The following is a 12951-nucleotide window of genomic DNA, read 5'->3' as shown; positions in this document are numbered from 1 at the left end:
GGTCATTATATCCTTACAGTAGTGCATGAGACAGATAATCTGTGAAACAATTAGGCTTCTCTGTGTCCTCCTAGTACTCCTAATGGCATTTGCAAGATTTCACAGTGGCAAAGAAAAACAACAAATCAGGGCTGAATTTTGCTCCGGGCGGTGGGTGGTGCTTGGTTTTGAATCGACTGTTTTCAACATGGCTGCCGGGTCACAAACTTTCTCATTTAACAGCTAAACAGAGCACCACAAGATGCGTCTGAAAAGATTTGAGGCGAGAAATAGGCATTACAGTCACAGAATATTGATTTATATTTGATCAGCACTGCCTAGTTTGACCGTTTGATCGGAGTTTGCGAGTTTCGCGAGCAGTGATTGACAGTTACCCAGAGACTCCTCGCAGAACTCCACCTGGTCCACTTTAAAAGCCAGCCCACCTTAAGAGCCTGAGCCGATGTTGTTGCTAACTTCCCCTTCACTTGAATCAGCAGGTGGCTAGCAAGCAAATATGTAAAACTGCACACACACTGCTGCTTCGTTCACAGCTACAGCGCTACTGATAACTTCATTCTCTCTCTCTCTCTCTCTCTCTCTCTCTCTCTCTCTCTCTTTGTCTCTCGACCGCACACTCCCGAGCCGCCGGGCTTGTAATAACCTGGCTGGCAGAACCCGACTTGTCTCGTCACCCCAGAAAAAACCCATGGACTTTCTAGTAAACAAACACAACGTGCGCCGTACGCCTCTCTCCCCTCCAACCCTTACTGAAGTTTGATCTGCTTCATGTTGCCGGCCTCAGTTTGGCAGTAAATTGGGCGCGGCCTGTCAGACACTATGTTAGTGGCTCCGTTATTACCGACGGTGCCAACGCATCAGTGGGCTGAATGGCGATGATATGCGGGTGGTGGCGGCAGACTGGCAGTTGAATAAAATCATGTGCTTTTGTAGTTTGAAAAAGACTAAAGCCAAAACACTCAATCGCCATCTTTCTAAACTCAGCTGCCTGTTACTGTTGCACCATAGAGCTTAACCTCTGTTGGCGCGTGCTGTGCACTACAACACAGCATCAAAAATACAGCATCATAGAAAGCGCAGCATCTGTATTTATGACGATATTGAAAATCCTACCATTGGGATTTCTAAATACCCTGGTATTCCATAATACCGCCCAAGCCTAGTGACAGTATTATCATATTTGCTCAAATTTACCGACTGTAAGTTTAACCTCTTAAAACCCACCTACCCGATGTTGGGTTCTGGTAAGGGGTTAGGGGTTAAATGATGATCAGTAATGTTTTGGATGATGGTAAAAGTTTTTGTGGTCATCAAAATACAGTATATGCCAATTGTCTTCACTCAGTTCTGTTACACTGGAAAACACACTGAAGCATTTTGATGACTATAAAACCTTTTACCATCATTCAAAACATTGCTGATCATCATTTAATCCTAACCCAAACCCACCGGTGGGCAGGTGGGTTTTTAAGAGGTTAAAACATTTTCTGATATCATAAGAATTTATACTAATTGCATTATAGCAAAAACTCTATTACAACAAAATTGGCCTTTTGAAACTGACATTTATTTTGAAACGATGTGCTATTTTGCAGTTTTCTTCTGTCTGCTGTTGCACTAAGTGATGTTTAACCACCAGAGGTCAGAGCGACTCCAAGTCAAGTGATAGACGTACTGTACTTTGAGTTAATGAAGTTGTTGATCATTTACACACCCAGCAGACACAGAGCAACATTATCATCCCATTGGAGTCATGCTTTTGGCCACTTGAATAAAGTAAGAAGAATATCTGTGTGTTTCTCTAGTCAGATGTATGATTACCAGCCATTTAATGAAACCAGTTCTCTGCCATGTGCTGGGCTGAAAGCATACAGTTTAGGTTTTATATGGTAGATTACACACATGTGGTTGAAACATGCTGTCTGTGCACAGCTAAAGAACCCAAACAGTGAGCTGAAAGAGGCTAAAATCTGCACAAAACTGCTAAATTAAGTGATAATACTCAGTGAGTTCGACACTACAAGCAACAGACAAGTCCAGAATTGATCTGCAGTCTTTCTGTCTTTTTCTCTACAACTGACGTAAATGGTCTTCTAAGCTCAATAATGTCTCAGTAATTCATATTTAGCAATAAGTAAGCACTTATAACTCCCTTGTGATGGTCCCACCCAGTACAGGCGTCGAGTTGCCTGACTGAAATTGAAGTTATACTGTAGTTTGTGTTACTCAGTACACTCTTGTCTCATATCTGTGCTGCTCATAGGGCTGTGTATTAGCAACAATCTGGCAATATGATATGCATCATGATAATATATTGCGATGTATTTTAAGCAAGATTTTTGCACCATATGCATAAAATCTGAGTAAAAAATGTTTATTTTTTAATGTAATCAGAACAGTGGGACCTGCGTTTGTGTTTATCACAGTCCCTGTAACGTCCAATATCATAGCATAGCACTTCTTTTTTTTTGTTTTTCCAAATCTTTTTTAAAGTTTTTTTTTTTTGCAGATGTGGCAAAGTCACCATATCAAATAAAGAACATGGCAGGATGTCCATCACATGAAATAAAAACATAGAAAAAGGACCACCCACCCCATGTTGGTCATGGTCACACTAAAGAAAAAAAATATATAAGAATGATAATACAGAAAAAAAATTTAATAAAATTAAATAATAGATTTAGCATAAAAAAGGGAAGTAAAATGAAGTTAAGCATATTGTTAAGTAAAAATAAAATAGTAATGACAATAGTATAGGTTAGAGTTAAAGTAGGTGAGCTGGAGAAAGGCAATATATTAGTATTAGTAGTAGGCCATAGTTAAAGAGGGTCATAGGAAAGGAATAGTGAAGGTCTCCCCTGCATGCTCCGCTCAGGAAACACCATCAGCATCAGGAGTAATAGTGAGGTCATTGATAAAGACCAGCAGGGGACTCCGAGTTTCTCCCCTTTCAGTGAGAATCTTAACTTTTCCAATTGAATGCATTGTAAGACCTCCTGTGTATCCACCTGTTATGTGTTGGGGGGAGGCGTGTTTCCATTTAAGCAACTTTATGTGCAATTTGAGCTGCTGTCTGCCATGAATGTTTGCATGTAAACTATTAATTTTAAAATTGATACAGTGTTTTTGAGAATCGATGAAGTATCACAAATCGCGATGCTCAAGTGTATCGATATTTTCTTACACCCCTAGTTGCTCATGTCTAGTCATTTATCGACCATTGCTTCACTTCGCCCTCAGAAATGTCTGGATACATGGAGAGAAGTTAGACTCAATGGTCTGTTTGTCTGTCTGTCTGTCTGTCTGTCTGTCTGTCTGTCTGTGTAGGATGCATTCAGCCTGCTCGCGTACTCAGACCCGTGGAACTGCCCCGTTGGCCAGCAGTTAGACCCTACCCAGAGAGAAACCCTCTGCTCCGCACTCAACAGCGCCATACTGGGTAAAGAGCAAACACAGACACATACTGTGTGTTACATATGTATTCAAACTACACCATGATAATGTAACAGCCATGTGGCAAAAAGAAAGCAACCGCTTGACGTTGTCACTGCCTTAGATATAGAGTCTCTCATACTACACTATTTGATGCATTGTGACTCATGTGCTGCATCCCTCCCTGACTGTACTTTTCTGCTCTAGAGTCCCAAAATCTGCCTAAGCAGCCTCCGCTGATGTTAGCGCTCGGCCAGGCCACAGAGTGTGTTCAGCTCATGGCCCGAGTCCGGTCTGGTTCCTGCTCCTTCGCCAGAGTAGACAACTTTTTGCACTAGCCCAGGTCCAGGTGAGTACGTTTATGTAGTATAAGACATTAAAGTTATAGTTTGGGTGTTTTGAAGTAGGGTTGTACAAGGTACTTAATTCATAGTCGGTGTAATACTCAGAGTAGATGGCGGTCGGTGTGCTCCCATGTTAGGAGATACAGACCGGAGTACCGACACCGTAGCAAAGCAATGTACAGCTGTGAACGGGGGCAGCAGCAAAATGTATTTTAGCCATCTAAAAGAAAGGATCACCTAAAAAAATCATTATCAGTTTAAAGTGGAACGTATCTATACTGTTTTTGTCAACGGAGTCTTGTGGCTTTGGAGAGAGCATAGATAACTTTACTTTCAGTTCAATTCCCCATTGGAAAGGGCCGTCTGACGGCAAGATAAAGTGGTGAAAATATTATAAATATAGCGTACACTTAAACCAATATCGATTTTTTTTTTTGGGGTGAGCCTTTCTTTAATGTGGTTAAAATAAGTTTTTCTGCCGGCCCCGTCCACAACAGTACATTGCTTTGCTCCGGTGTCGGTACTCCTCTGTCTGTTTCTCGAAACTGGGTGTAACGCAGCATGAACCACCTCAGTCTCCCTCCATTATTTTCCTATAGTGAAGCATCTCATTGTGAATTACATGCATAATAAAATGAAAAACATACAACACTGGTCATACAGTATATGAAGTAAAAGATAATATACCCTAACAAAATGAAAACACCAAATCTATGCTGTGCAGGAATATTAAAGCAAGCTGTTTTAATCATGCTACAGTCATTCATTACCTTGCTTAGATGATTGCCCGTCTCTCCACAGGTTAATGTTAAGTAGCACTGAGAGAAGGCATGTCCAGCAGGTAGTTGTCATGGCGACGGAGGAAAGAGCATGCGTGTGATTGGTGTGTTTGGCTGTCCGTCAGACCGAGCCAGCGGCACAGACAGAGGAGCAGAGGAGAGCGGGAGAGAAGAAAGCTTCCTTTTAATTTAGTATTATCAAATAAAGAAATGTGTGACACTATTTAAAGATAATTAATTATTATTCTGTTTATCTAGCCATTTTTATAGCTCTTTTTTTGTCAGTTTGTTGTGCTCATCCTGGACAAAACAAATTGTAAATCCCCTTTTTTATTTTTTCTTCTGTTTTAATGGGTGGATTTTGATTTCCTACGATCAGTATTTTACGTTGTTGTTCACCATATCACAGACCACAATACCCACATCTGGTTACCACGGTAACCCCCACGACTGTAGGTCAACTTAACAAAACCTGAGGTATATTAACATCATCTTTGATAAGATACAGAGGACAGAAAGACTCTGAGCCCTTTATCCTCCTCAAATACTTTAAAGTGCGTTCATGTCTTGAAATACACTCAGCAGGGCAGCAAACAAGTGTTCAGCATGAAAAACACCATTGATAGTGTGGAGCAGACCATTATCTCTGGCCAAGGCTGATGCCATTCAGTAGTATACACCACCACTGATATAGAATATAAAATGGACTGTGAAAAGTAAATTATTCCAGAAAGTTGGAAATAAAAATCGATTGCTGTGTCACAGTGATGAAATGTTTCAATAATAAAATGCTTTGTGCTAACAGGTTAGACACATCCTGGGAAAACTCATGTAAAAAACACAATTGAAGGGCCTCTGTAGTGGCGAACACCACCAGTAACCAGGGAGAGAGGTTGAAGACAAGGGATTAAAGGGACAGTTCACCCCCAAATTCAAACATACATATTTTCCCTCTTACCTGTAGTGCTATTTATCGATCTAGATAGTTTTGGTGTGAGTTGCCGAGTGTTGGAGATCTCAGCCATAAAGATGTATGCCTTCTCTCCAATATAGTGGAACTAGATGGCCCTCGGCTTGTGGTTACAAAGCGCCAAAATAATACATTGGTAAAACTCAACAACAATGCGTCTTTCCAGAAATTATGACACGGTTACTCAAGATAATCTACATACCTTGTTGTGAGCATTTTCATGCGGGAACTATTTTCTTTTTACCACACTACACCTGCCAACCTTATCACCGCGCAGAAGGAAGCATGCATCTACTCGTGTTATATTTTATAGCTTGCCAATACTGCTAGCTCACCTAGCACCACTGAGCTAGCTAACGTTACAGCTCAGTCGAGGAAGACGCCATTAATGTTTACGTCTCGCGCTGTCACAAGCATGAGCCTCTTGTCCATGGGTAGATGCACACTTCCTTCTGCACAGTGATACGGTTGGCGGGTGTAGTTCGGTAAAAAGAAACTAGTTCCTTCATGAAACTGCTCACAACAAGGTGTGTAGACTATCTTGAGTAACTGGGTCATGATTTCTGGAAAGAGACATTGCTGTTGAGTTTTTCAAATTTATTTTTTGGCACTTTGAGCACCACAAGCCGAGTGCCATCTAGTTCTGTTATATTGGAGAGAAGGCAGACATCTCTATGGCCGATATCTCCAACATTGGGCAACTCACACCAAAACAATCTAGATTGATAAACAGCACTACAGGTAAGAGGAACTATATGTAGTTTTGATTTTGTGGTGAACTGTGCCTTTAAATTTGAATATAAGAGGTTAGAGCCTTAATATTACTGTAACGACCACAGGATCGACCCAGCAGTGATGTCATTGCAGGTGGCAGAGCTCAGCACCAACACCTGCTCTCAAGACCCAACATAATACTATTATCATGGTCGCCTTGATGCCAGCATAAAGAAAATCAGTATCAAAGGAAGACTAATGAGCACAGTGTGTGGACGGCTAAAAGTCAAGTCACCTCTGGGGTTTTCATTACTGCAGTCTTCACACATCGTCCACAGTCTGACCTGCTCTGTGCATGTGCTGTTGCAATTAGAATTTCAAATTAAGAGGTGAAATCACTTAATTTAATTAAATTTTAGGGTGATAATTGTGATTATGATAATTAAGTCATAGTCTTTCTTTCATTTTGGGTGTTTGATTCAAAACCTCAAAGGTTGTTAAAGCCAATTGTGTGTGTTGGAAAAAAAGGCCTTTTTCCACTCAGACCCCTCCATTTCTCTAACACCCATAAACTTGACTTGACTATTTCCTACCTATTATTACACAGGAGGACATAGTCAAGTTAATTTATAGCCCAAAAGTTTGTCCCAGAGTGCCTCTCAGTAAGTACAGAAAAAAGATGATAATATAATAATAATAAAAGATAAGAAATTATTTTTCAGGTTCGCTGCGGGCCACCATGAGATTTAATAGCTGATTAGACTGTTGTCAAGCTATTAAATAGGCGTTATCAGCCGCTATAAGTCCTATAGATGTAGGTCAGTAGGGGCCTACTACACCCACTAGTAGGTTTTATCATTTATTCACATGGTAGATCACCGAAAGAAGGTATTAAAAAAACAACACAACAGCAACCGTAGTAGTTATGACAGGAGTAGAAGCTGAAGTCAGGAGCTGTAGTATATTCACCCATCCATTATCTGTAACAGAGATGATGGATGGGACATGGATGTACTGTAGTTTTTTTTTAACCCAAAACACAATGTTTTCCCATAAACTTAAGTTTGTTTTTTTTTGCCTAAACCTAAAGAAGTTGTAGTTTTGTTGCCTAAACCTAAAAAAGTGTTAAAAACTTTATGTTTCACTCAGTTTTACAACATGTTAGAACGTGTTGCTTTTAACTTTCACTTTCACTTTCACTGCGCAATAGGCCCCTACTGACCCACATCTATGGCATGTTAACACCTATTTAATGGCCCGATAACAGTCGAATCGGGTTCCTTTAACCACATTGCTCCTGATTCGGAGTCAGATCAGCAGTAAAAAAAACTACCAATTACCACTTCTTGCCCCCAATAGTATGAAATTACAGCTACAACGTCGTTTGTCAACCACCCCTCGTTGTCAGCCACTTAGTATGGAGCCCCAAAGTGTTTGATATTAAGTGATAAACTAAGACATTATGAAATACATATCATATGAATGAATGGAGTAAATTATATACTTCAAAATGCCCTTTTTCAAATTTAGCCAGCTAGCTCATATTAGCTAGTGGATAACTTACCGGCTGGTTCCTCATTCACTAGCTAGCTAGTTGAATTAACCAACTTGTTGCTGCTGCTCATAAACACACTACACAGCAACCAAGCTCTCTTTATTTAGCTTAACAAGGCTACATATGCTACCTACCTAGCCAGCTAACTAGCTAGGCTGGCCTGTGGGCCGGTGTGAGCGGCTGCAGATAACATCAGCTGGTTAATTCAGAGTTACTTAGGCAATGTAAAGTGCAAAGTCTTTGTCTTTGCTAGCTAGCTCCTGTTGAGCCTGAGTTGGGTTTTGATAATTTCTTAAATAAGTTCACAGTTTATTGTCTCTTTAATATCTGTTCATGATTTTTTGTTCATTATTTATTTCATATTAATTTGATATTTTAGTTTAATACATTTAAACTTGTGTCTTTCTGTCTCTGTATCTAAACAGATGATTGTTCACTGCAAAAATTACAAATTGGACTTCACCCTATTTCCAATTGGATTTTTAATACAAATTTGTTTTGTTCCATCTCTTAGCTTTATCTGAAACATTTTAACTCTTTTGTTTTTACACTAGACTTATTTTCTACCAAATAGCAATGACTTAATGTTGTCTGACTAGTGGCAAGCTGTCACATCTTTCAGCTGCTTTGTTGTGACCTGGCAAATGGCTTGTGGATCCACCCTGAAGTGTATATTTCCATTTATAAGAGAATGTGAGTCTATGGTAAAGAAATATGGATTAATATGTGGGGTTTACTACAGGGTATGTGGTCAAACTTTTTACCAAGCTGGTTTTTATAAAGACCTTCTGCTATAATAGGAACTATTCTAATAACCACACATACAGTACACACTCAACGACATCTGCTTCTACAGCTGTAAAGGACTTCTGTTACACACACACACACACACTTGTACGTGAAAGAACAACCTCTGTTGCATACCTGTAGGGAACAAGTCTCCCAGCTGTCCTTTGTGTTTGAGCCTGGGCTGCGTCTCAGCACTGTTACAACGCACCCTTCCTCTTATCCCTGCATAGACATAGCCACTGATGTGATCAGTGATTGTTTTAAGGAAAGGAGGGATGTGAACAGTTTTTGGAAATGGGCCCGAGGCCTCTGAAGCCACGTGGACTTCTTCCGGAAAGGCCGGAGAAATGGATTTAGGCATCGCAGACAAGCTGTGCACAATTGACTTCTATCATGATTTTAATTTCATATTTTGACTTTTGAGTTTTAGCAAAAAAATAAAAATAAAAAAAACAATTGTGAAATGAGTTACCCTCTACTTAGCATGACTTTTAAAACGATATAAAAAAAAAGGAAAAATGATAATTGAAAAAAAAAAAAACCTATGTACTGGAAACATGTTAAAAAAGAAATATTGTATTCTGTTTAATTTTGACAGAATTATTTTTATTAAAATACATCCATAAGCATATGATTGATCTCCTGTTTTTATTTTGTGTGTTTTTCTTCTCCTACAGTCCAAAGATGTGCAAAAAGGTGGATTGCAGACTGTAAACTGTGAAGTATGTGGATAAATGACTTGATAAAGGACATTTCTCATATCTACCCATGCTGCCTTTTATTTTATACACCTCCCAATACATCTGTTGTACAGATGTACAATCAAGTATCAACAACTCAAAAGCAAAAGCAGCACTCTATATAAGATACAAGCAGAAAGCACATGGGCAGTTTCCCACAAAGTGAGAATTCATTATAGTGGTGGAATTGGTAACTTGAGTAAGGAACTGTTTAGTCTTGACTCATGGCTGATGAATGTATAAAATCCTTATCAAACAGGGTTGTTGCAAACAGGCCATACAACGAAAAAAATATTGAAGTAATGAAGCAACAAATGATGAAGTAACAGGTAAAAAAAAACATGGGCACAATAATGTGAATGCATCCACTAACCACATACATGTTGGGATGAGATTGAAGGTTTGGAAGAGACCCTTTAGAACCGTATGATCAGGCTTCTAATCATACATTTAGTCGTGCGTGCACGGCCCCTAAGTTTTCAGGTTGTTGAAATGAAACACTGAATCAAACACTAACATATCCCCTGTAGACACCACTGGGAGTAAGACGGAGGCAATCAGTGCTGCTCTTTTTGTAACTAACACACCTGAGGCAGTGTCGATGGCTTGTACAGCATTAATGTGCTAATTATGCTATTTCCTGTGAAATGTCACCCTCACAAAATGTTGAGTGGAAGTTTGGAAACGAACACTGGGAGCTCCCTCTTAGCATGTTTCCTGTTTCTAGATGATGATGTAGGAGGAAAGGGTTAGGAAGGAGGATGAGGGATGAAGGATGAGGGTCGGGGGATGAAGGGATGAGGGATGAGGGGTGATGGTCAAGGGATGAGGGTCTGGGGATGAAGGGACGGGGTCGTGGTGTGGCTGGAGCGTCTGGAACCCAGGGGGCTCTGGGTTATTAACACGTTTACTAACGAGAGCATGGCGTTAGTGCGGTGTGAAAGACCCCTCATCTCTTTCCCAATGTAAGTCTATGGGAAAAAGTCTTTTTGGGCCACGTGACGTACACGAAAGTTGTAGTAGCGCCGTTTGGCCACTACGAAAACTGTCATCAACGACCGGCGCTCTTTCTAGGGGTGTGCACGGGTGGTGCTGGGTGGGAAACCCGGAAGCAGGTGGCCGGCTTTAGTGGAGGAATTGTGCTGGAACAGCTTGGCTTTGTTATCGGTCCGGTGGTCTGGTGAGGCACGCTGCAAGCGTGCAACGGTCCCTGCTGTACTCTGCTCCTCTGCCTGCCTGCCTTCACTAACACACCGCGCTCGTTCTCGCTCAGCTCGCTCCACCTCTACACGTGCATGCGCGCACCCTATACAGTGCAGAAGAGTTAGTTTAGCTCTGAGAATATTTAGTGAATGTACTGTGGACGTTTGTGCAGAAATAAATGCTGCAGCTCCTCCAGACCAACAGAGGATTCCCGTGTCTTGTGAAGTGATGGGGCTCCGCAGCGAGTTACTTTATCGTCTCCGACCGGGTGCCGGTGTCTCCCCTGTTCCCTCCGGCTGCGGTCGGGAGGCTGAAGCAGGAAAAGCCAACACTAGGATCAGCATTGATTCATGGAGAGACCTTCGTCTGGTCAGCTAACATTACAAGCAGGTGAAATATAGAGTGATATTGTGGTTTTAGCTGAGTGTCGCCTCACTGTTTTGATGGATGCTCGCTCACATTCACGTAGCGCGTGCCCATGGTCGAGCGCGAGCAACAGGACACTGACTTTCGTTGACTTAACGGCCAAAGGTGTCGCTGTTACAACCAATTTCTGATTCTTACAAACTTCTTTTAAGCAGATTGTATTATTTAATGTCTGTCAATTGACTACAATGAATATAGCCCATATTATTCAATTGTTTTTATGATACACAATGAAGCATTTTCCAAAGTCACATATAGGCCTACTGTATGTATCACGGAACATGCAGAGTAAAGTGATTGAATCACATAAATATAAATTACAGGAGCTGGGACACTCAGATCGTTTGCATCTTAATGTATTACACTCAAGTGTAATACAATGTAATGTATTTGTCACAGGCGTGTTGCTGGATAGCTGGATGTTTGTGCCTGTTAACTTGTGGCCATAAGACATCACAATATGGAAGTTCAGTTTACTGTATGTTCACTGTGCTGGTGCATGCAGTCTGCCTGTTTTAGTGCAACAACAAACAACAGACATTTTTATGATTCCACCAGCGTTCACAGCAGCTTGTTTTATATACACATCATGTATTATCCGTCATCTATAATTTCTTATGTGTGGTATCTTTCGGCTTTACAGTAGTTGGACAGCAGAGGGCATAAGGGGGTTGGGGAATACATAACCACCACAGCACTGAGAGGCATCCTCAGAGAATGAGCTCTTTTTTAATTTTACTCTGTTCATGTTACACATTCTTAGATAAATAATATACACACAGCAGGCCTACTATGCTGGATATTAGATCTCAGGTCCTCTTTAGAATAGCTTTTCCTTATCACTGTTTTTTTCTTTTGAAGTTACACATTTTCTCAAGCTGTTCCTCATATCCCACAGATAAGACGATACACACAGAATAAGCAACTTTAATCAATCTTTTAATGAAGAGGAAACATTGCACATTCATATCTCAAACATAGAGTTGTAGTACAATTCCCAGTTATACAAAAGCACTAATCTGGAAAGTATATTTTGAAGGCTTAAAGGGAAGGAATTCTTGGTTTATTTATAAGTCTGTAACTGAAAATACAGTTTTGATATCAATCTTTGGTTGAAGACGAATAGAATATTTAGAGACCAACTTTGCCAAAAGCTGAGATGAACTGCTTATAAAGACTAATTTGATCAATTTCTTCTGGGAAGCAGGGAGCTTGCAGAGGTTGAAGACAAATAAAGAAGCCTGCAGAATATGAGGTTAGGGAAAAAAACACACTTCTGATGGTCGCTAGAGACTGTGTCACCTCACTGTGAATTTGTTTTTTCCACCTCATCAGTCATGACTCCCATGAGTTTATCTCTGAAAATTCTGTACCTGTATACACCTGTTTAATTTGAATTACATTAGAGCAGCAGGTAATCTCTATAAACAGATATTGGCATATGAATACAAAATCCAACAGGGACAAGATTTTTGGTATCGGAAGTGTTGTGGTTTCCGTTTGTAGTCCGTAGTATTGACCATCACGTTTGAGTGGGCTTTGGTTGCATGCAGGTTTAACAGTCCGTATGGAGAGCAAAAGAGCGGAACGTATATGCCGAAATGCAATCTGGCAACGCATCGGCTATCATCTGATGGTGATTTAGCTTTTTATTAGCTTTTTTTAAATTTTCTTTTTCCGCATTCATATGCAGATATCTGTTTTTAGAGATTAGCCATAGATGTCATCTCTTAATTCCAACTCCATTCTCGGGTCTCAAGTTGCTAATCAGACTGTAAACATGACCGGCGTACGGAGGAAGAAAATCTTGGCCCTGTGGGGACACCATATGCTGTCGGTCGGAACTGTCCTCCCAGGAAGAACGACAGCATCAGTTGTTTCAGTGCCCCAAAATGACATACAGTGTGTTAACGTTGAAGTGACAAAGCCTGTAGAAGACTGTAGAAGTTAGCACCCAAAACCCAAAGAACATACTGTATATTGATAAGAAGTGAAAGTC

General features: G+C 40.5%; 1 protein-coding gene across 2 annotated transcripts in view; it reads left to right on the top strand.

Annotated features, from left to right (window-relative positions):
* ranbp10 (RAN binding protein 10) overlaps positions 1-9348 on the top strand; it is a 48873-nt gene extending 39525 nt beyond the window's left edge. The window contains exons 13-15 of one of the 2 annotated variants that reach the window (XM_037766716.1): positions 3328-3439; positions 3640-3781; positions 9261-9348. In XM_037766716.1, the coding sequence (XP_037622644.1) occupies positions 3328-3439; positions 3640-3770 (243 nt within the window). In that variant the 3' untranslated portion in view covers positions 3771-3781; positions 9261-9348. Of the gene's footprint in view, positions 1-3327; positions 3440-3639; positions 3782-4577; positions 7172-9260 lie in introns of those variants that run through there. The other variant, XM_037766715.1, reaches the window with a different exon arrangement.
* The last annotated feature ends 3603 nt before the right edge of the window (positions 9349-12951 follow it).

The sequence above is a fragment of the Sebastes umbrosus genome, chromosome 4, assembly GCF_015220745.1.
Source record: "Sebastes umbrosus isolate fSebUmb1 chromosome 4, fSebUmb1.pri, whole genome shotgun sequence".
Lineage (NCBI taxonomy): Eukaryota > Metazoa > Chordata > Actinopteri > Perciformes > Sebastidae > Sebastes > Sebastes umbrosus.
This window is presented reverse-complemented; position numbering and strand designations above follow the sequence as displayed.